General features: G+C 42.3%; 1 protein-coding gene across 2 annotated transcripts; it reads right to left on the reverse strand.

Moving 5' to 3' along the window:
• Positions 1-5470: 5470 nt before the first annotated feature.
• LOC132981794 (C-terminal binding protein 1) lies at positions 5471-22995 on the reverse strand. 2 transcript variants are annotated; one of them, XM_061047862.1, is made up of 11 exons: positions 22814-22995; positions 21775-21823; positions 21294-21437; positions 17099-17253; positions 16819-16963; positions 13328-13534; positions 12932-13146; positions 11781-11911; positions 11562-11689; positions 9372-9489; positions 5471-9241 (listed from the first exon to the last, which is right to left on the reverse strand). In XM_061047862.1, the coding sequence occupies exons 3-11, from the start codon at positions 21352-21354 to the stop codon at positions 9055-9057; spliced, it is 1347 nt and encodes a 448-aa protein (XP_060903845.1). In that variant the 5' UTR covers positions 21355-21437; positions 21775-21823; positions 22814-22995; the 3' UTR covers positions 5471-9054. The 2 variants fall into 2 exon arrangements, with proteins under 2 accessions (XP_060903845.1, XP_060903846.1); XM_061047863.1 differs by lacking the exons at positions 21294-21437; positions 21775-21823; positions 22814-22995 and adding an exon at positions 19482-19629.
• Between the last annotated feature and the right edge of the window lie 152 nt (positions 22996-23147).

Below are 23147 nucleotides of genomic sequence, written 5' to 3' on the forward strand. Positions count from 1 at the left end.
TGTGTACGCTGATGGCACCATTAATCTTCAACCCCACTTTTCTATCACCATGCAAGCACGCTTGAGAGGCTGTGGGTTTACAGATGAACCTGATCGGAAAAGATCTTTCATTTGGCAGATGTTGGATGTCAATTTATGCATCGTACGAAATGAAACTTTAACCTTATCCTCATGCTTAACGTCAAGGGAAGGTGTCAAGGAATAATATTAAAATCAACCAGTACGTAGATTTTGAGATATTTCTGCTTTGACCCAATTGGAGGATCAATTCACCATATTCTCATCCCAGCCATTTTCCACTATAACCATCATGAACAAAATGGGAAGATTAAATTCTGTTAAAATGATGTAACGCTGTGTTCCAGTTAACACGTCTTATAAATGTAGGAGAGCTGACACTGTATGTTTAATTTCAACATTTATCGATAATGGAAAATCTATTCCCTACGTCAAAGTAAAACAACATTTCTGATCACTAATTATCTACTGTTAGACCGTAGCTAATGCTAACGTTCAAGCATTTCCTGGATAACGATCATGTTAGCTAGCATTACATTAGCAAGTAAGTATGTTTATTTGTCATGTTCCAAGCAAACATTGCGTAAGCTTGGGATTTCCTACTGAATTATGTCAAAATTAGCAAACAATATTAGCTTTTAGCATCTTCCTTGCTAACCTTTTTGGGAAAATGCTGTATTTGGTTTCATGTAAGAATCAAATGTATTGGCCATGTCACTAAAGCCGACGCTGCCAACAGCCGCCAGATACATTTTTTGATGTCAGGGTCTGCTTGGGCTGTAGCTTGCTAATGATAGTATCTTAGCACAGGTTTCGTCTGAACCATCTCAACAATGGACTGTTTACCGTCTATGATTTCAACCGGGGAGTAATTGTTTTTCTGTTGTTTTATTTAATCGCTTACTGCAAAACCTACAGACTGGTAGACTTTTGGAATGTTTATCGTCTTCATATCCAGTCCACATGATTTAAATTCTGAGTTGGAGAACTGTAAATCGCTGCAGATGTTGTTTTGTCCTTGTTAGCCAACTTATGCTAACTGGCGAGCCACCCAAGCTGACGTTATTGTCATGAGTGGCAAAAGGTCAAACTCAGATGCCTGTGAGATTAAAAAGCTAAACACAGTGACAAAAAAAAAAAGCCTGAGGGCGCGGTCTCACTGGCCATCCATACCGTGCCCAAGCACGCTTCAACGCTAAAGTCCAGTTTGTTAGATCAGTGTGACCGCTCCGTATCGTGCTCAGGCACCGTACACTTCCTTGGCTTTGGCACACTTCGGAGAGTTGTGCTTCGCCGCGGTACACTTCATGCACGAGCACAAGCACGCGGGTACACAACGCTGACAGCCTTCATTAAGGAGAAATCCAGAGTTTCATTGCTGTGTCTGACTAAAATGACACAATATACATTTTAAATTAATCCACGCTCGTTTGTTTTGATTTGGAGGCGCACGTGAAGTGACGATTTACGTTTAATTTCGCACAGCATTGTGGGTGGTAAAATACAATTCATTTCCTGAAAGGATGCATCCGATCCATACTGCACAAAACCCGGAAGTTAGAATCCACACTGAAATGTTCAGTATACTGAGGTGGACACAAAAATTGCATACTGAATGACCACGAAAGTTCAGTATCCTGAAACTCCCTACTGAAAAGTACGTACTGCCTACTGAACTGTGACCCGTTAGGGCCCCGTTAATAAATTTGCCGAGGAAGAAGAACGCGACACAGTAAACAAAGAGCAACAATGGAGGACATCCAGCAATTCGTGGTCTTTCTCATTGGCTCGTGGTTACAAAACGCAATGAAGCTTTGTTTCAGACAAGGCTGTGTGGCGCGATCCTTTCGACCAATCAACGGACTGCAGTGTTTAGCTCCAGCTTTTAGGGTCGGCTCGGTAGACTTGGCACCCCAACAGAAGGGTAGCAAAAAGTAGGACGGTACGGGACGGTAATTTGGGGACCTTTCCCGACTTTTGATAGTGGAAACGTCACAAAATGCGTGCCGTACCGTGACAAACCGAACTGGACTGCTTGGTGGAAACGGGGCTTAGCAGTAAGCTCGGTTGCCGATTTGGATCGGTTTATCTTTAAACCCCTAGTAATATCATCGAGTAAGTGGCTGGATGCTAATGTTAGCTTTTCTCTCTCTAGCTAATGAGATATCCTATACTTTGTTTTATTTTGAAATGAGATCATATTGACTTCAGGATTCTGAGGTAATATTTAAAATACATTTATGACTTAAGATAGTGTTTCAAACGAGCCAAAGGTTTACACTTTTGGTGGTGAAAGTCAAGCCCTATATATTTCTTTCACTTCAACATATATGTTGGTTAAATGAAAGATGCACTCAAGTATATTTTAATAGGAAAACAAAGTTGGTGCACTCTGACGGTGATGTAGCATCTGAGGCATTCAATGGCTGGAATAATATTTAATCATTCCAAGGACAACCAAAGACAAATATTTATCCTCTCAACTTTAGAAGCTGGTAGCACGATCCCTCCAAGTTTTTTAAGTCATCTCTCACGGGACTAATTCATCAAAGAGACATTGTATGCACAAGCATGCACCTAGGCTTTACAGCTTTCTCCCTAACCTTAATTCTGCTCTGTCAAACTGCTCTAATTTCTGCATGGAAGGAAAAACTATTTTAGTTTTCTTTTTCTTTTTCTCCAGGCCTCAGAAAAATACATTTACATCACCTTTGACCTACTTTGAGTCAAAGGGGTTTTTTTTTTGTCTTGTCACTCACTCACTCACTCACTCAAACTAGTAGAAGTTTCCTGAGTAGGATGATGAGCTCCCAGAGAATATCTTTACTGAAGGGTTTTTACTCAGCAGCAGTATGGTAAGCAACACTCATTTAACTGGGTGGACCACTGTGTTCCCTGACCTTATGACATATGTGAGGCTTTTGAGTGCTCCCCTCTTCCTCCCCTTCCTCCTCTTGAACTAAACAAACAAATAAAAAAATAAAATCTGGTGGCCCAGCATGGGGGCTGACAGGAGTAATGTATGGCGCTGGGTAAGGCGAGGTGGATGATGCTCTTGTGCACAAATGTGGTAAGACTCAGGAAGCAATGAGCAATAGTGTGTGTGTGAATCAGGTCTGTTAAAATACTGCTCGCATCCTGGGCCTCATTCAACGGCACACTAGTATACACTCACTGTTATGTAACACGCCTGTCGCTTGGATGGAAACTAGCCAGCACAGTTTGAAACAGTTTGTGTGTTGCCCCCCATTTCATACAGTACATAACAGTATATAATCAAAAAGTTTAAAGAATGAGATAACTATAAAGCAAAATCTAATATTTGGCGGTTAGCTCTCTTCTCCTCTCACACCACTCTAAGATTCTGCTTTGTGTTTTTAAAAAGCAAATGACTCAACAACCAGTCATGTCCATTCATGACCCCAGGGATAAATTGTAATAGCTCTAGTCCCTCCACTTTGCAAAAAAAAAAATTAAACATTTGACATTTGTTAAACTGTAAGCACTGAATATCATCTCGAGAAGAAACGTCTGGAAATATTTTGAGCACTGACTCTCAGAACTGACTTGTTGTGAAAACAAACCATTGCTCACTGATCATTATTTCGTAGAATTAAGTCGACATACTTATTAGAGGGTGTTAAGACCGATGAAACCAATATGTTTCGTTTTATTGCACTTGGCTATGTGTATAATAGCAAAGACCACTGTAGAAAGCACAACTATTTTGGAAGAAGGGTTTTGTAATAAGTCTAAAAATTGTATTCAGGGAGAATATTTTAAAACGTGCCGTAACTGTACAGCAATTGTTCAGACAAACATTGACACACCGTCCCCTCTCTTTCATCCCATGGGACTGCAGCAGTGTGTCTTACCTACCGATACTTTTTGAAGAGATTATGTCACAGCCCTTTTTCCAACAGGGCCTTTAGAGAGATAGGGCTGGACTCTAACCTTACCCTAGGTTGCTGTAAGGAGGTCCCAGCCTGTGTACTAGGGGGAAACACTATACAAGATGAGCTAGCAGAGCTCCTCACCTGAACTTGTTTTTTTTTTAGGAACACACTAATGTTGCCCTGACTCATCGGTTGTAAGGTATGATTTGGACGACTACGTACCATTTGTTTTGGCCATGTCTATTTGTTTTTCTCAAAGGAGAAGGCTATCTGTTCAGTCTAGCCTACAATTTTGAAAGTTAAAGAAATCTGGAGAGTATGTAGTACCAAAAAAAAGTCTCCACTTGAGTCTAATGGCTCAAGAAACTGACAAACCACACTCTACAGCTGAACCTCAAGAGATCAAGTTGTATTTTGGACAGTGCAGGGTTGGACAAGGAAGAAGAATGCACATAGTGTAAAAAAGGATATCTCCGTTTCTGCTGCACTGACTTTGATCATGTTCTACAATGACAATTGTAAATCTCAGTGCTATTGGAGTGAGGAAAAAAGGCTAGTTTCAATATATTCTGAAATACTGACAAATACAAACAAAAAAAGAGCATGTGAAGTCTGTAGAGACTTGAGTTAAGGAGTGGAGGGGTGCAGGTTCAAGTCATGGTAAGGACCAAAATACAGAGATTTGTCTCGTGCCAATACACTTCTCAGATACTGCCGAAGTGTGTTTGGGCGAGGCACTGAACTCCCAACAGCTCCAGGGTGCTCTATGTTCAGCCCCCTCACTCTGACATCTCTCCATTAATGAATGTCCTTTTTGTGTCTACTTCGGTCCAATGTGTGAGCGTCGTAGTAAGGCGAATTTCTCTTCAGGGATTAATAAAGTATATACAATTACAAATGTAATCAAAATTAAAAAAGCAAGAGCTGCATATTGCAAGTAATAGAACTAAAACAAATTTAAAGAATCGACAATTTATAAGAATTAGTAATTGGGTCAAACACAGACCATCTCACAGATAGGGGTCCATGATGTCAGCCTAACCTGAGTGTGTCTGTAGCCCTGCAGGCTAGTTAATGTGCCTCCAGTCAGTGGACTTCAGCTTTCAGTCAATTTGCTCCATTTTAAGAGTGGGCACCTGGTTATGTGCATGTGGTAGCAATTTGGTGCTGATAATATCCCGCCCCTCTCTGCCCTGTGGGTCCACTAAGAAGCCCCTTTCCCGTATACCCCACCTTGTCTGCCCACTCGTAAAGCTGTGCCGTTTCTGGCTCTGCCTTACCTCTTGTTGCCATATATAAAAAAGAACTAAACTGTGATAGCAAACCATTTTGTTTATGGCAAAATCTCTGTTAAGACAGCTCAATGTCCTGAAGCTGCTCTGTGGAATTAGCAGGCCAAGGCAGTCGACATAAATAACCAACAACTTACTGACCACTGCCATCAAGGAGAGAAGTTGACCAAATGACCAAAAGAAAGTTCAAAGTTCATTCAATGAAAGGACTTAAGAGAACAAGACAAAGTCGTTTCTTTTGCAAAAAGATGAAAAAAGAAAACATTATTAATTTTAAAGATTTTATTAAAATACGGTGTGGAGTTTACCATCGGAAGTTACCATCACAAACATGATTGTTTCTAATAAAAAAGTAAACAAAACAAAATAAAGCTTAAGAGCCTATAGTTACAGGAGATTTTTTTTGTTGTTTTTTGTTTGTTTTTGCAGTCTGGTGAAAGAAAAAAAAATCAATTCACAATGAGAGTGAGTGGAAAAAAAACATGTTCACATGTTGTAAAAATACATTTCCCAATTTTAACATTACACACAGTCACTTTCAAACATTCATTCATTCCTTGTTAGATGGTTAGATGTCAGTGCCAAACGAAAGCAAAACAGGAAACAAAAAGTTCAGACCTGTGCACAATAAGGGAGGGGGAGGGGGCAATTTCTAAAAACGCAGGAGGCTGTTCTGCATTTTGAGGGCGGAAAAAACTTGGGACGACGGACACAAGACAGAGGGCGACTGCTGGAGGATATGTGTGCATTTGTACCCTGAGAGAGAGAGAGAAAAGTGACCAATTCTTAATTATCTTCTTTTTTTTTTTTTTTTTTTGACAGACCACACCAGTGACCGCTATGCCCCCCACCCTCCATCTCCTCCCCCGGGGGCTCTGGTAGCTCTGGAATAGATGCTTTTAGAGCCCCAGGGTGTCAGTGGTGCTTAGATGGGTTGGGGGCATTCTCACACCCGTGAGTGAAATATGAGCTATAGCTTTGTGAGCATACACACTGTGCTTTTCTGTTAGCATACGCACATACACACTGATGAGCAGATTTAAAACGTTCAAAAACTAGACAAGCATCATTTGTAGTTAATGCAAAGTTACAATTCACACTGGATGTACATGTTTGAGCCATGAAGAAACTGTCTACACAAGGCTGAATGTGGTTCATCAGAGCAAAGGAAACAGCAGAGTGGTGCAGAGTTATGCCGGTCAGGGTGTGAGGAGCTTTTCGACTGGGTGTGTCTCCTGACTTCACCTGCTGTGGTCAACTGTATTAAGGCAGTGAGTGGTTCCATGGCGGCTTTCTATTACAGCTACTTAAACAGGGGGAGAAGAAGTAAGGCCCAGTGATATCAGCTGGAAAAGGACAGTCGGGTTAAGACGAAAATTAAAACAAAAAAAAATTCACCAGGAGAGGGACCTCTTGTTTTCTCTGAAATGTTTCAGTACAACATGTAGAACACAGACAGCATATCCACAAAATGAAATCCTACAATAAAACAGAATGGTTTTCATAACAGTGCACTGCTGAACTGAAAAATATATATAATCATCATTGTTAACAGCAAAAAATTTAAGATTACTAATAGCTAGTAATCGGAACTATGGGGGTTATTTTTAAAAATATATACTCATCACATGACAGAGGAATCTAGCATCTCAGGACACAGACATGCTCCATGTCTCTCATAGACTCTGACGGGAAAACTGTACATCACTGGAAACTGACCACGACAAAGAAATGGCAACTCGGGTTGAAAACACTCTGAGAGGAGGGGGGAAAAGGCCAGGGAGCGGAGGGAAACAGCAAGATGACACAAATTCTTTAAGCCAATAGTTTTTCCCCTAAAAAAAAAAAATTACCTCACATGCACTATAGTTAGAGCAGCCAGACAATGGAGAGGGGGGTTCAAACAAAACAAAACAGCATCTACTACTACTGATAATCTAGTAAAAGAAAACTAGCAGATCACGGGACCGCCTTTAGTTTTTTTCTTTGTCTTTCCTCAGCCAGCAATATGGAGATTATAACACATCAACTAGTCGTAAGTCGAAGAATGGGAAAGCCTTGTGCTGAAATTTCCACGAGGAAGTAAAAGTAAAGGCGAAGAAAATTAACACAATGTTTTTTTTTTTTTTTAAAGCCTGAGTATTCGGTGACCTATAGTGAACCTTAAAAGATTTTTGTCAATTTATTTCATGGGGCAATGTATTTCTTTTATATTGTATCATTACTGCTACAATTTCACAACCCTTCTGGTAAAGAACAGTAAAGAAGAATCTAGAAAATCTGTACAAAAAATAAAAGGGTATGCACGGTACATTCAATATCTGTTACTGAGGTACTAGAAAGGTGTTCCCTTGACACCAGGGCAACAGCGTTAAAGAGTTACTCCGAGGGACTATTCCTTTGGAAAGACAATAGCTTGTTTTAACAGGGTGAGGGAACGTACAAACACACACACACACACACACACACACACACACGTGCGCACAACAAACCCATACACACATAGGCACACACACACCACTGTCATCAACAAAGCCAGCATGCAAGAACACTGTCCCCTTACTTCTACAGGGAATCTAAACTCTGCTGTCCCCTCACACTTAAAGGAATTGATGGATGAAAACTTGTTCATGGGCTGATGAGTGGGGATGGTCCATGACGGTGGGAGATGAGGAGTAAAGGGTGGTTGGTTGGGTGCAAGGAGGTGGGGTGCAGTGAGGTCTTATCAAATAATAAGGCGCTAGTCAATCCCTGGCCATCCGTCATGTATTCTGAAAGCCAACTTGTAACTGTCCATCTTAAAGGAGCCGCATGCACGAGGGTTTAACTCTAACAGTAAGACAGCACCCTCTGCTGGAGACACATCGTGCATGTTGCAGCTTTTGGACACCACGTGTAACAACTTCACAGACAGCACTCCGGGGCTGCTGACGTGAGATGGAGATTCATGAATATGAGCCCTCTTATAAAGACTCTCAGAGCTGTTATCTCAGGACAAAACAATAAGAGGCAGAGCATGTGTGAATACAGGGATGACTGTCCGGTCACGGCGATTAAAAAGTTGAAAGGGATCTTGGGTATCACTATCTGACGTATGATCTGTAGAGAAATACTTTGACAGTCTGAGAGGGCTCCACACTGACAGCACCACAGATCCATCTGCTGAGCAAGATGATGACTGTAACAAGGAGAGCCAAAGGGCCAAACTGAGCAGGGTCACTAGATTCTCGGTGAGGAGGACAGGATGTACTGTTTGTGGTTCTGCCTGTTTTACTTTAGTACACAGATAACCCCTTCACAAGAGAGGTGGGGGGGGGGGGGGGGGGGAGAGAAAAAGCAAAGAGGAGGAAGAAGAAGAGAGCAGTAACATGAGCCATTAATGTACAAAGGGGGGCTTCAACCTGTCAGCCTGCAGGAGGCAGCAGACTGTGAAGCCTCAACTCAGAAATGCTATTTTTTCAACAAACAAACATTTATACCTAGAACCACAACAGATCAACTTTCCATTAAAACAACCAACTAAGGATATAAACCAATCCAATCATTGAATCCTTGAGAAAAGTTATTGCTGACGTCATGGGGGAGTGAAGGAGGGAGGGGTTGAGAGGGTGTGATGAGGACAAAGATGGAGGGATGTGTGTGTTCTCTGGGGTGTGGGTGGGAGGGGGCTGGTTGTGGATAAGTCACTCCTAGGCTGGTTATGCGATCTGAAGAACACGACTGTGTGGCTCCACATTGGGTCAAACTGGCCCTGCCGATGTACTGAGGGGTCGGGCGATGTCTGATGCCGGGAGGTGGGGGAGTTGGTTTCCAATGGTGACGGAATGTGCTGGCGGCAGCGGAGGGGGCTATTGGTCGGAGGGGATGTCTCTGTCGGCTTCAGCCTTAGCAGATTGCACCGGAGAGGGTGCGTGAGGGGGGTGGGAGACGGGGGCAATGCCGTGTGACAGGTTGCCTGTTACAAGGCTCTCGACCCCCCCGGCTGCTCCAGAGAGCCCCCCTGCTGCTGCAACATTGATCAGACCTGGAGGAAATCTGAAACACAGAGGACAAGACAAAAAAAAATTGACAGCTGCTCTTGGGACAAATTATCCATGTTCAGTCTCATAAGACAGCCTGCTGTGAAATCCAAGGCAATTTGCATCCTTTACATCCCTCTTCTCACCTGTAAGTGGCTCCGTTTAGCTCTGGGTGAACAGTGGCGGCTTCCATACTGGGCCACGGAGAGGCTGACATCAGATACTCCTTATTCACGCAGTTCTTCAGACTGTCAGGGATGCGCCCTAGAGAAGCAAACCAGAACTTTACACTTTAAAGAAGTTTTCTGATTGAAAACGTTTTTTTTTGGGCTCTCCCCATTCAAAATTTTCGAGCTTACTCCTTTAGAATATACCAGACTGTTGGATTCACCTTCTGTATTATATTAACTTCCAAAAGGGCTGTCTTTATGTCACATTCATGCTTCCACACACACAAACTTGTGCAAGGCAACTGTGCAATGTATTAATCATACACATTAATACATCATTGGCTTTGCATTTTGGAGCCACTTAGGTTTCAGTATCTTCTCCAAAAAGATGTTTAGGCATGAGGATTGGGATCAAACCGCCAATCTACAGAATGGAGGACCAGCCAGATCATTAACCAGCAATGGTGCAAGGTGCTGCATAAAGTGAGAATGCATGCACGAAGCCCCTGCCTCATGCATCCAGGCATAACTGTCTGTTAGACGCTGTGTGCAATGTCTGCACAGTCCCAGTAACCCAACACCTACAAAGAAGCCACCCCACATATAAAGAGCAACTTGCAGGTTCTTTTATTTTACATTAATCCTAAACCTTGTCTGATAATTGCTGTTTAATTAGTTCATCCTTGATTTTATACAGAGAGTGTTCAGTTTCAGTAAAGCATGGTTGAAACACTTATTCTCAACATCGCATCGAATTACATCACGAGGGATTCATGTTCTCAGACTCTGGCCTAATTCAACTTGCAGTAGTAGATTGTAATATGGCTGAGCAGTCGTCTCACGTTGTGTTGATATCATTTTGATGCTCTAACATGGTTTTAAACCAGTTGTTAGAATAGTAAATATTGCGTTTGGGTTGGAAATAGGAATGGAGCTTAAGCTTTTGTGCCTCAGTGCGATCTGTGAAGCTGTAGAGACAGGACTCTGTTTCTGCATCGATCATGAACAGGGCTGGAAATTAGCACCCTTTGAATGCAGGTGTTCCTTTGGTAGTATCAGGCAGCTGTAAATACTGTAACTCCCCACAGTGTTACTGAAAATCACTGCTAATAGTAGCTCAGCTAAACCTCAGTTAAGTACATGACATTTTATTTCCGAGAATTCGAGAATTCTTCAAATAAAAGGATATAGGTGTTTTCACAAGTAGCAACTTAACACAACCAGATATCTTAAAATAAGAACAGAGATGCAGGAGAGAAACGAAACTTCAAACCACACAGATTTAGTTTGAAGCTACAACGGACTGAGTCACTATAGTGTATTAATGCATTGGTTTTGTTAAAATATTGTTACTCAAGTTATTTTCCTACAAATTGATTCACCAGGCTCTCCGACCTGCAGGTTGCTCTCTAATTTTGGGAGCATTTTAGTGTCCCTGGCAATCATCAGTTGATGTGCAAAAAATACAAGCATACTTTAAAAGAAACAAAAATGTAACCCGTGTGCTCAACAGACCTCTGTGTGCCTCCAGATGTAGCTCATAGTTGAACCCACTGGATGGTTATAGTACATTCAGTAACAGATCAAAGAACACTTTGCTCCTTTTTGATAGTTCTTTTAGATTTCCATTCCAGTTCAAACCTTTGCAGCAAGACAACTTGATACAGTTTTTAAACATGTATGCAGTGTGTATGTGTGCAGTAGTTATCTCACACTGTTTTGCTAAGACAAAGTGCAATGATTCTAGTAACAGATCACATTTTAGAACAACAATTCATTACATTTTGTTGCTTTTTGGGATATTCATCATAGACAAATGATTCATCATTGAAAATTCAGCTCATGGAAATGAAAGTCTTACCAAGATATCATTGAGAATGAGCTGGCTATAATAAGAAAGGACAGTATCATCCACCAATCACAATAAAGCTCATGTTATATGTGAACTTTCTTCTGTAAATGCTCAGCCCAAATACATGCACACAGAAAACACCTGAACAAAAGTGATCCTCAATCGTCAGGTACATCACCATGCAGATTACTCACCATTCAACACATCAGCATCCAGACAATGAAACTGGTGTGTGTAGTTCTGTCTAAAATGTATCCGTATTTATCTGTTCATTGAAAATAAACTTTTATTCTTTTTAATGTCAAGTGTCTCACCGGTGATGGCACGGCGGACCTCTCTGGCTGCCTCCTCGCGAGCCTCCACAGACGCCTGCTCACTATACCAGGATGTGTGAGGGGTACAGATCAAGTTTGGAGCATCCTTCAGAGGGCCTGTTGAAAAACTGTTTAGAAAGAACACGACAGAGAGTTACAGGGAGAACAATGAGGGTCCTATCACACACGATATTGTAATTCCCTGTGCCTCCTGAATACCTGAAAGGTTCTGCCTCATGGACGTCCAGGGCAGCCCCTCGTATCCGGCCCTCTTTCAGGGCCTGAGCCAGTGCTTTCTCATCAACCAGACCGCCTCTTGATGTGTTCACCAGGAAAGCTCCCTGACGCATCTGAAAAGCAGAGTTGGCAACAGTCAGAGCAGAAATGAACATCATGATCCAAAAATCATTTGGAACAAATCAAGATGATCCTTCAGTAAGTATTGGAGCAACAGTTGATCAGGTCATATATGACTGTCTGAACAACTATCCTTGTAACAGGGTAAGCCAAGTGTTTGAATCAGGATTTCAAGCTCTTCATAAAACTAAAATGCTGATTCAACCAATTGGTTTAATAGATGATTGAGAAAGTACTTTTATCTATTAGGCAAAAAACAGAAGGGGCTGTACCATTAGGATCAGGCAATTGTGCTTAAATAGCTACCATAAAATCCGGAATATAAGTCGCACGGGTATATGAGACGCACCCTGTTCTGAAGGTCTCTTATAGAGAAAAAAAAAGTTTAAACTGTTTTCCTGCGTGACGATTTATATTGTGTTCAGCGATGTCTACAACGTGCAGTTTTGTGTGTCGTTCTTTTAGTTCCGTCTGTTTTCCCGTTCGGGAGTTTGCGCTCCTACTAGCTACAGTACGGTAGTTGAGCTCTCAGCCTGCAGGGAAAGTTGCGAAGCGCAGACTCCTAGCTTGCGAGTCGCGCTGCCCAACTCCGCTCGTCACTCTTTAACTTTAATAGAGGACTCTGTCAATCAGAAGAGCGCTCCACAATGTTTATTTACGGAACAATTTACCACTGTTTTCTGTAAATGCATGATTATGACCTCGTGAGGGAGAAAAGATGTGGAAAAAGTCGCGCAGCCAGCCTGGTCTGTGTCGCCGTCTTTCCCAGCACAGCGTGCACTCAGCTTTCAATACACCATGAATGGGGATGGGTTTTTAATCACGTCAGGTTGCAGTTAGTGGCTGCTGAACCCGCTGTAATGATGGCGCGTGTTTCAGTATTTTACACTGGTATATTGGTCACACCGGTGTATAAGACGCAGCCAACTTTTAAGACGAGAAAATAGGTATTAAAAGTGCGTCTTATACACCGGATTTTACTGTATTTAAAGGATCAGGGTTTATCAACACACCTGTTTGATGGTAAAGTCATTGATGAGGTGGTGGTTGTGCTCGTTGAGGCTGCAGTGCAGGGATACACAGTCAGAATGGATAAGGAGGTCCTGCAGGGTGGCCATTCGCTGAAGGCCCAGCGAGCGCTCCACGCCATCGGGCAGGTAGGGGTCATAGAAGATCACACCAAAGCCAAAAGCCTTGGCCCGGAGAGCCACCGCTTGGCCGACACGCCCTTAAAAGACACACAAAAATGTTAAGTTACGCTCAGTCACTGTGGAATAAAATGTATTTTATTTAAGAAAACGTTGTCCCACAGCTTTCATCTTTAGGTTAAACAGACCAAAGCACTTCAGACAATGTTTGTTCAATTACAAGTCAATAATACAAACACAATGTCTCAATCAATGACTCACCTAGTCCAATAATGCCCAGCGTCTCACCCCTGATACGTGCAGCCCCGCCTGCCACCTCCCTGATCTGCTCCACGCTGGAGGCCCGGGTTCCCTCCCTGAGCGCCTGGTGCATCCAGGTGACTCTCCTGTACAGGTTGAGGATTAGACATAGCGAAGTGTCGGCTGTCTCCTCCACAGAGGATGCTGGCACATTACAGACAGCAATGCCTGGAAAACAAATGAACAGAGAAAAGACATTAAGCATCTTCTTTGCGTTTCTCAGAGTTGGTTAAATAAAAGTATCAGAAATACTTCCAAGAACATCAGTCTATGCAACAATGCCCCAATCTATAACCCCATTATTACATCGACTTGTCTAATGTAAAAACGCCGCCCTGGTCGTCAGAGGTTTTTTGTTGCTGCTCTCACAGCGCTCTCTGCTGCATAAAGGTTCAACATTTGGAACAGCGCTGTGTTCACCAATGTAGCTTCTCCCTCACCGACCAATCCAAATCAAGACTTCTGACATCAGCTTTGTCAACAACAATGGCGGAGGAGACACTGATATGACTCGTGTTTTCAAGGGTACAATTTCCAGATCTACAGCTCTTACAGTCACGTTTGTTTAAACTGAAACAACCTGTTGGGTAATGTAATGATATGGTAGTTGTCATTTAATAGTTGGCACCATCAGGTCTCCCCCAGACATCTTTGATCCATAAATGTCTTATCTGATACATGATCATGCACCATTTGTGCCTTTAATGCACAATTGTATTATTATACTCTGGCTTTGTGCCCTGGGGGTTAAAGCACAAACAGATACATTGACTGAAAATACTCGACATACAAATTAAGTTCAAAGCTTAAGATCCAGGGCGACAGATACTGGCCAACTCATGGCTTCTTTAACGTATGAATACCCGAAAAGGTGACCTACTGTAAAGTGCATTGAATGCCTATTTAAATGAACCGTCAGCTGGTAGTGAGTTTAGCAAACTCTAGAGAAGTGACACATATGACAAGATACAGAAGGAAATGAAGGGAGGGGGTCTGGGGAAATCTCCCCAAAAGATACATTTAGAGATTCTAACTAGGGATGGGTACGAGTAGTCAAGTACTGGAGTTACTCGCCGTTGACCCCATTATTCGAGTAAATACCGTCTGCTACACCTGCGACATGTCAGTCAAGAAAAGTGATGTCTGGAAGCACTTCGACAAAAACGATGAAGTTAACGTGCAGTGCAAGATATGTGGCGTTAAACTCGCATACCATAGAAATACTAGTTCGATGCTTAACCACATGCGCTTAAAGCACAAGGAGAAAACAGCGGAGACAGAAAACAGGCAGTCTCGCATCACATCATTTGCTAGCCCTGTTCGCACACGTCGCTGAAATTGAAATCGCTTTCTGTTGTTGGTTATTTATTTATATTTATGTTTAAAGATTGGATTTTTATGTCATTTTATAGGCATGAAGTCTATAATTCCGGTCCGGGAGGTCCGTGTCTGACGGACTGTTTTTTCTGTTTACGGTTAAAAAAAATAAAATAATCTGCGGGTACTCGAGTACTCGTTCATTAGGTAATTTGAGTAATCGAGCACAAGGATTACTGTAAATTCCCATCCCTAATTCTAACATGCAAATGAAGCCTTTTGAAGCATTTAGAGACTAGACAATGAGGAATGGGGACCTTGTTTTGATACCAAACAGGACAGTGGAATAACAAGCCTATTCTATTATTTTTCTTAAGCAGCCTATTATATAACCTTCTTCAATTTTTTGTTGCATTAATGCATCCTGTACTTTGATACAGCTGGAGACAGACAATGGGACAAGGACTACAGCCTCTGTACACGGGGCGACATAAACGCTCGGCTATCGTCGCTCCAGCTTTTAGCTTGTTTTCGCTCGTTAAGTTAAACAAAATGTAAGAATTGTGTTGTCAAAATATCCAGTTTACACATGATTATGTTGCGTTGCTTTGTAAGGCAGTAGTTACTGTGTTGTTTCACCTGTTGTGTTGATGTGCGTTCCTTTCTAACAGTGATTACAGTAGCAGTGCACTCTGCGATTGTTTGCTGCTGGTAATAAAACTACTCTTAAACTCGAGGTGGGAAATTTTTTTTTGCCAATCAGTCACTCCCTGCTTATTGCTAATGCTAGCTCTTTCTCTCAGTAGAATGCCAAATGGAGCAGCAAGTAATTCAGCCAGTCTCACAGTTGACAGGAGTAGATCCTGAAGTATGTACTAATTCAAAAATAGACTTTGAATCATGGATCCATGAATTCAGAATCGTGACCCCAAGAATAGAAATCGAATCGTGAGACACCCAAAGATTCCCAGCCCCAGTAAACTCTGGCATGTTGCAGATTATAGTTCTCTTTTATTTCACTTATGTGGGGGTAAAAAAGTCTGAACATGACAGGCAGTGCACGCTGATGTTTGCTACAATCATATGTTATAGCGTAATTTACTTCATTTTATTTAGAGACTTGTAAGCATGGCAAACAATCTGAAAATGTAAACATAATCCAAATTGTGACACATGGTCATTCAGTGCAGAAGCAATCTTGGAACCCTACAGCAATCATGGTCTATCACCGTGTTATGGACGATATATGTCTCTGGGAACGGATATTCATTTCTTTAATGTAATTCCAGAGAAACTAAAGGTTAGCTTACCAGACAAGACTCCTCTTCCATGCATTTATGTCTGGGATGTAAATGCTATCAGGTTTTTAGTCTGTAACATCCTGGAGCTGGCCCTTTCATCTGTTGAGTCTCAATTCAACAGTAGAATATAAATTATTATTATTTTCTGTTTTTTGTGTGCATATTAATCATGTTTGTAGGCTGTCGGTTATGGCTACGGCTCCCTATGTGGACTGGTAGATCTCTGCAGACTGGCAACTTTAAAAGTAGATCTTGGTTCACAAAAGGTCGGGAACCCCTGGTACATGGATTTTAATAAAATCCTAAACAGTCAGCAAATATACTTAAGATTGGAAGAAAAAAAAAAAGAATATAAGGAACCAAAAATGTCTGCGTGTGAAACACTTTGATTCATAATTTAAGACTGGTGGGGAAACATTTCATGTCAGAAAATATAGAATTTCAGATAAATCTGTAACATCCCTAAGTACTGCTGTCAGATCAGATAGTACGGTACATCTGCTGATGAGCAAATACTGGGATTCAAATCTGTATAATATAAAAAAAAAATATCTGCATGCAAGTGTTGATAGATAACTTCCCTCTCAACAAAATCACCATTCTCGCTTCTCAAAATACTTGTGTGACTGTAAACAATGGCAACGCACAGTCGTGAAGTTTTAGCCAACAGTCCTCTGTGGTTAAACACTGGCTACACCAAAAAGCCCCAAAAAGTGAACCATTGCTGCCAGAGGCACAGATCTTCAATAGACGATAGCCAATGGGTTCTCAGATTATCACTTGGCTGACAGCTTGCACCCCAAAAAAAAAATGTAAAATATTCCACACACTCACCAAGCTCAGCAGCTGCTTTGATGTCAACATTGTCGAAGCCGGAGCCAATCCTGACAATAACACGGAGACCTTTGAATTTTTCCAGGTCATCTCTGGACAGAGTGATGGTGTGGTAGAGAAGAGCGGCCACTGCCTCATTTAGCACCTAGAGAGGACAAATTCATCAAATAAAAACATTTGTCCCAAATTGTCAGTGTGTCTGCTGGCAGAGTTTTGCCTTTGTGTGGTCTGATAAGAGTGAAGACCTGTATGTGTGTGTTTGTGTGTGTGTCGGCTCTACCTTCTCATGAATCTCTTGTGTGGACTGCGCATCACAGAAGGCCACAGTGGCCACATCTTTGAGGATGGGCATTTCCACAGTGCAGTCACGCCCGTCCAACAGGGCCACCAAGGGCCGCGGGTGCATTGGCCCATTTAGGATGGGGGGTCGAATACCTGAGACCATCAGGAGGAAAAAAAAAGGTTAAGTGCTTTCGTCTCAATCTTCCTGCATTGGCACTTTCTTGACCACAGTTCTAAAAATCTATCAGCTTCCTGCCACATAGAATTTTTGAGGTACAGATTAGTGAGTCAATGGTTAGCATGTCCTGCCTGGACTTCCCCGCGTGGTGCATGTCATCAAACCCTCACTTGATATCCCCCCCCCCCTACAATTGGCTTAAGTGAACAGGGCTAAATGCAACACTCTGAAGGCAATAACACATTATTCCAATTTTTATTTTCTCCTTTTTTTAAATACTTCATTAATCCCTGAGGGAGATTCTGGTTTACACTGTTATTTTAGAGACATGCTTCTCACACACATAGACCAAAATCACACACATGCACAAACAGGACCTGTGCATTGGTGGAGAGATGTCAGAGTGGGGCTGCTACACACTGCTACGCAGGGAGCGCACCAGAGCAGTTGGGGGTTCGGTGCCATGCTCAAAGGCTCCTCGGCAGTATTCGGGAAGCGCCCTGGCACCTCTCCAGCTATCAGAACAACGTTGGTATTTTTGGTCCGCTGAGCTACTTGCTGCCCTAAATGCTCCAATGCATCCACCTCAACCACCAAAGGAAACTACCAGCATGATGTGTGTAAGCATGTGTGTGTTCTATGGTTTCAAAAGTGACGTGTAACTAAATCTGTGATAGGGGCATGGAGATCGTCCAGCGTCCGGGCCTATTTGGTATTTTAGGGAACACACAGGCTTTCCAGCTTACATTGATCTGTCCACTCCTCATAAGGGGAAGGTTAGATTCGGTTTGATAAAGCGCAGCCATATTGATATCATGTTCAGTCTGGAAACTTGAACTGCCACTGTAAGATATGAGCGCACACAGATAGAAGGGGGGCTGGGATGGAAGGGGGAGAGGTGATGGAGTGTGGCGACTGTGGGGGGGGGAGGGGTGAAGAGCTGTGGGGTCTCAGAGAGGAGGTGGCGGGGGTTCATGAGGGGGTCTGAGTCATGACCTAAATTCTCCTGTCTGGCAGAGTACCTCCTTTCTATTTTTCTGGTTCTCTCCTTCCTCCACACATGGACACACACACCTTGTCTGCAAACATTTGGCACATTTGGCCTCGTGCACCAAAGATTGACCAGAATACCAACAAAGGGAATGTTGCTTGTCTGTTGGAAATCGATGACATAAAAAATGCAATGCTCTGATGTTAAATTTGGGAAATTTACCACTAATGCTTTCATCTACAACTGCTTTTTACAGCTCTCCCTGTCTACCTCTGAGCAGTTCTTGGCTTGGACCAACCTCACACATGCATCAGTACACACAGTATCTGGTCCCTGCGATGTGACAGGTGTGTGAGTCCCAGGGTGGGGGTGTGTTTCTGGCTAAAACATTCACTTGGACAGAGGGCAGGAGGTAATGCTGAGACTGCAGAGGAGCTAAGAGAGCTGGTGGCCAACAGTGGGAAACAAATATTTGTGAACACTTCCTCTGACGTCTGAGCATTTCCCAATGAATGCATTGAAAAGCACACAGTCCAAGGAGGAAAAACATGCAGCCTGATGCGCTTTGAAATTTTGTAAAAATCTACTGTACTGCCTTTAGCAGTGTGATACACATTCATTGCACAAGGCTAACGAATGCTAACAGGCCCACTGCTACATGCTGAATGAAGAGACTCTTGCTATGTAGAAAAACCCAAAGGGAGCCGTCACAATGATCCCCTCTGAAAAATAAGTTCTGGAAATATACAAGCAAGCCTACACACAGAGTAATTTGAGTCAAAGGACACTGGCATACCCGAGGCCTACTAAGCGCAAGCATGGCCGCACACACAATACAATTCATTCAGTGATTCATTCATTCTCCCTCCCTCTCCCTTTCTTTCCCCTTACCCCCTCCTCCTCTCCTCTCCTCCTCTGGCCGCAGTTGGAGGAGTAAGAGGTGAGGGGGGAGGGGCAGCAAACGATGATAATGCAGCAAGCAGCGGTACTCCACCCAGAAGCAGCTAGACACACACACACACACACACACACACAGGGTTATTCAGTTCCTTCTTAGCGGCTGCGACAACGCCAAAACGAGCTGAACATAAAAGGAAAAACTGAGCACACAAGTAGCTGCTCCACACCCAAACCAGACCCCCCCCCCCCCCACAGTTCACAAATATTAAACACACATGCCAAAATAGAAAACACATGAGCACTGGGCCTAACCTTGCATTATGAAGTCTGTGAGCCTGTCTTCCTCCCTCTCTCTCTCCCTTTCTCTCTCGCCTTACTCTCCCTCTATCGCTCTTTTTTTCTCTCCCTCTCTGTCAGCCTGCTCTTGGCTGGCTGGATCCCAGCTGTCATCCACGCCCAGACCCTCCCCCACAGCCAGCCTCCAATCAGAGGCAGCGCCATTCAGCGCCAGCCAACCAGCACTAACCTCATTAGCATAGCCGAGGCCGAGGGCGGTCTGGGCTGTTGTCGTTTTTTAAAGAGACAGCTGGCCCGTTTCCCTGAAGCTGCGGCCACGACCCTTCACCTTGTCCTCTCCCTCTCACCCGTCTCTAGGGACTCACCCAGACTGTTCCCTCCATTTTAGCACACCATTATGTCTGATCACCATCATCTCTCCTCCTCTCAGCTACAATGCAAAATTCTATCTGTTCCCTGGAAACCTGCACTTTACATTAATGCCAGGAACAAATATTTTCAGTTGAATCACAAATACAGTGCACTTCCTCAAGCTTTACTTTCCTTGCACACCAATTTAAACAAACCAAACAAATACTGAACAATCTCCTCCACCCTGAAACCCCTTTAGAGGAAACAACCAGGATCAGAACTTTACTCAGTCAGTTCATATATTTACTCCAAGGTAAGACCACAGAACACAAGTATGCTATCCAACAGTGTTTCAACACAATAATAAAAAATATAGTAAAATCAGCAATATCCCTTACATGTATGTTGAATTCTATAAAAAAGCACCCACTGAATAGCAAAATCATACTTAAGGGTTGTCAAGATTTGTCCTTCACACAGTGCAGGTACAAGAAAGTCATAGGGCACTTACCAAAATGTTTAAATTGTAGTCATGATAAAATAAATAAAAGCTTGAATTGCCCATTAAAACACAAAAAAAAATATCTATGCACTCATAACTATTCAATTCTAAAAACATGTAACGGTCCACTAGTAGTGTGTGGTGGTGTCTGTATCTGTAGAGAATCTGCCTTTTGTCCGTTTCTTCTAATTGTATTATCTTTTTGCTGCGTGTGCTGTGTAGGACATTTCTGGGGAAGCCCCCAGCGAGCAGTCTGAAGGTCAGAATGAATCGAAACCTCAGTGACAAGGTTACATGTCAGCTTTACCATCTTTGTCCAACAGGTGCCAAATGGTATATTCTCTGTTGGTATAAGCTAACAAAGTGGAATTACAAAAAACATGTAACACACTTGTGTCGTGGCTTAAATAAGAGCTGCAGGTGAGACGGAGGGCAGAGCAGACACACGAGCCCCTTTCAGAGTGCGCCACAACAGTGCCGAAATTAAGCTCAGCTGCCATTACGACTTTGTACATTCATATTGATCACACGGCGTAATATTGGTGTATCAGTCTGTGAATTCACATTGTGTTACAGCGTTGCAGAAGCACGACACATAGAGAAACAGCGGGAGCGCCACGCACAGAAAGGCCACCAATCCCACTTCGCCTCGTAATGTACACACTGTAACGGCACAGAGGTGGGACTATTTGGTCCCTTCATTACGCCTCCGTGAAAATAATGAAGAAAGAGGAGGTTCTATATGCAGACACGACAACATCAGTATGGTATCAGTATCATTGTTGATAAAGTAGTTGATATATTGACTATAAACTAGTGATTACACCCATTTATAAAAATAAATATCCTTGAGTCAAATGCACTGATTACATAAGTTATGAAGAAACACTAACATGTGAATAACTACATACTTCATAAAACTTGCTGCTACAAATGTACTTATATATTTTGTTTGAGTATTTTTTAACTCTCACCCTCACAGATGCGGTCAAGTCTCTGCCGCTTGACCTGTTTGTGTTTGTCCATCAGAGCCATAGACCAAGCAGTCTGAACCTGGGACAGGGAAGAACAGATCCAAGTGCTAAGGAGCCCCTTTACTGATGTCCGCTTAGTTTCCCCTGCACACAAATGTGAAACACAGAAGGTAAGGAAAAACTTCAATGGAGATATTTATACATTTCCACATTTCACTTGCTGAATACAATTTTCGATTCTGTAAGAAGAAAACTTGTCAAAAAAAGTGTAAATATAGTGTTGTAACTTAACAATTAGACATATTAGATAAACACGAACGGGTAAAATTGTTATCTTTGACTGTTGGAACAAAACTAAACAAAAAAAAAAAGGAAAATAACTAAAAAGAAAGGACCAAGAAAGTACCCACAAGTCATTTTTCGAACTAAAAACAATTCAAAATGTAACCCAGGAAAGTATGACATGTAGAAAGACACTCACCTGGAGAACTTTGTTTGCAGTGCCGATCAGGTTTACAAATGTGTTTACACTGTAAACAAACAAAAAGAGTATTTAGATTTTAGCTGAGGACAGTTTCATATAGTCTGTATCACTGTTAGTGGTTTTTAAAGAAGACAGTGACTCTATGTTACATTAAGTAAACATGTAGTCTTAATATGAATTATCTGTGGGTAACATTATGTCTGCCACACAACCTGACACTTTTAGACTTAACTTTAACACTTTCATGTTTGTTTTAATTAAACTTTTAGCACATTGATGCAACATTTGGGTCTCCTTTACTTTTCAACATCACTTTTCCACAGTACCACTGATGTAAGCACAGTATTTAAACAGCTGAACACGACTTGATGGAAGACTTTATGAGCAGGTATTTTAAAATAAACCAACATGAGCAGCACACTAGCCAATGCTGCTAGCTACACCGTTTTTCACTTTACAAGAATGATGGTTATTGTACCACCCAGAAAATGATCGAACTGTTTAGCCTTTATTCGGTGACTACTCATATTTTGGGAGCTCATTTCGATGTTTTGCGTCTGCCTGAACTTCTGAATCGCAAATCCAGCCCAACTCTAACTAAAAACATTAGCACGACAGCTATCGTAAGCTACTCGATTTTGCTAGCAAACACAAACATTTGAAGACTTTGAGTACCCAATATTTAATCAAAAGTTCAATCGCACACTAACTCGTTTGTGTTACTTGGCTACGCACATGTTGATAAATATAACAAACACAGCCCTAGCTACGTTTATGAGGCGTTTTTTGCAGCAGTGCTAACGCTAGCTAGCAGCGCCGTTAACTAGCGTGCCGCTCAGTGAGAGGAGCTGCAGGAGGATTCAACCGATTTGTTATCAGCGAGTGGCGCTACAATGTGAAATATCTGACCCAGAAGCTGCAGAAATTTAAAAAAAAAAACTCTTCAGGGAAAGCTTAATAGTCCGCACGTTTGAATTCAACTACTTCTACATTGCAAACAAGTGACCAAATGTTGTATAAATTCTCAGTTATTTACCCCGGATAAACTCTTTCAAGAGTGCTGAAACAGTGTGCGTGCGTCGGTGCTGTTCCCTCTCTCCCGATCGCCATGAAATTAGACAAAAGAGGAAGTGGCTTGTCGGTGGGGGGGTCAGGCCGTCTGTGAAAAAAAGCATTAGTGGACTGGAAGGAGCGCCCTCACGTTACATGGCGGAACAGCAATCTGACAACACATGCCACTCTGCATTGTAACGGGTTCATCAATGACAAACACTTTCTTCTACTTCTTTTTCTTTAACTTTGTCAACTGTTGAATGTGTCCAACAATTTAACAACATATTGCTCCACAAACTATATATATATATATATTT

Source organism: Labrus mixtus, chromosome 10, assembly GCF_963584025.1.
Source record: "Labrus mixtus chromosome 10, fLabMix1.1, whole genome shotgun sequence".
Taxonomy (NCBI): Eukaryota; Metazoa; Chordata; class Actinopteri; order Labriformes; family Labridae; genus Labrus; species Labrus mixtus.

What these genes read in the sequence shown, in the direction of transcription:
- LOC132981794 (XM_061047862.1), bottom strand. Translation starts at nt 21,354, where the DNA reads ATGGCTCTGATGGACAAACACAAACAGGTCAAGCGGCAGAGACTTGAC. An exon ending in ATGACTTTACCATCAAACAG is followed by an intron (nt 11,912 to 12,931) that starts GTGTGTTGATAA and finishes TCTGCTTTTCAG; the next exon opens with ATGCGTCAGGGAGCTTTCCT. An exon ending in GGTCCGCCGTGCCATCACCG is followed by an intron (nt 9,490 to 11,561) that starts GTGAGACACTTG and finishes TTGCTTCTCTAG; the next exon opens with GGCGCATCCCTGACAGTCTG.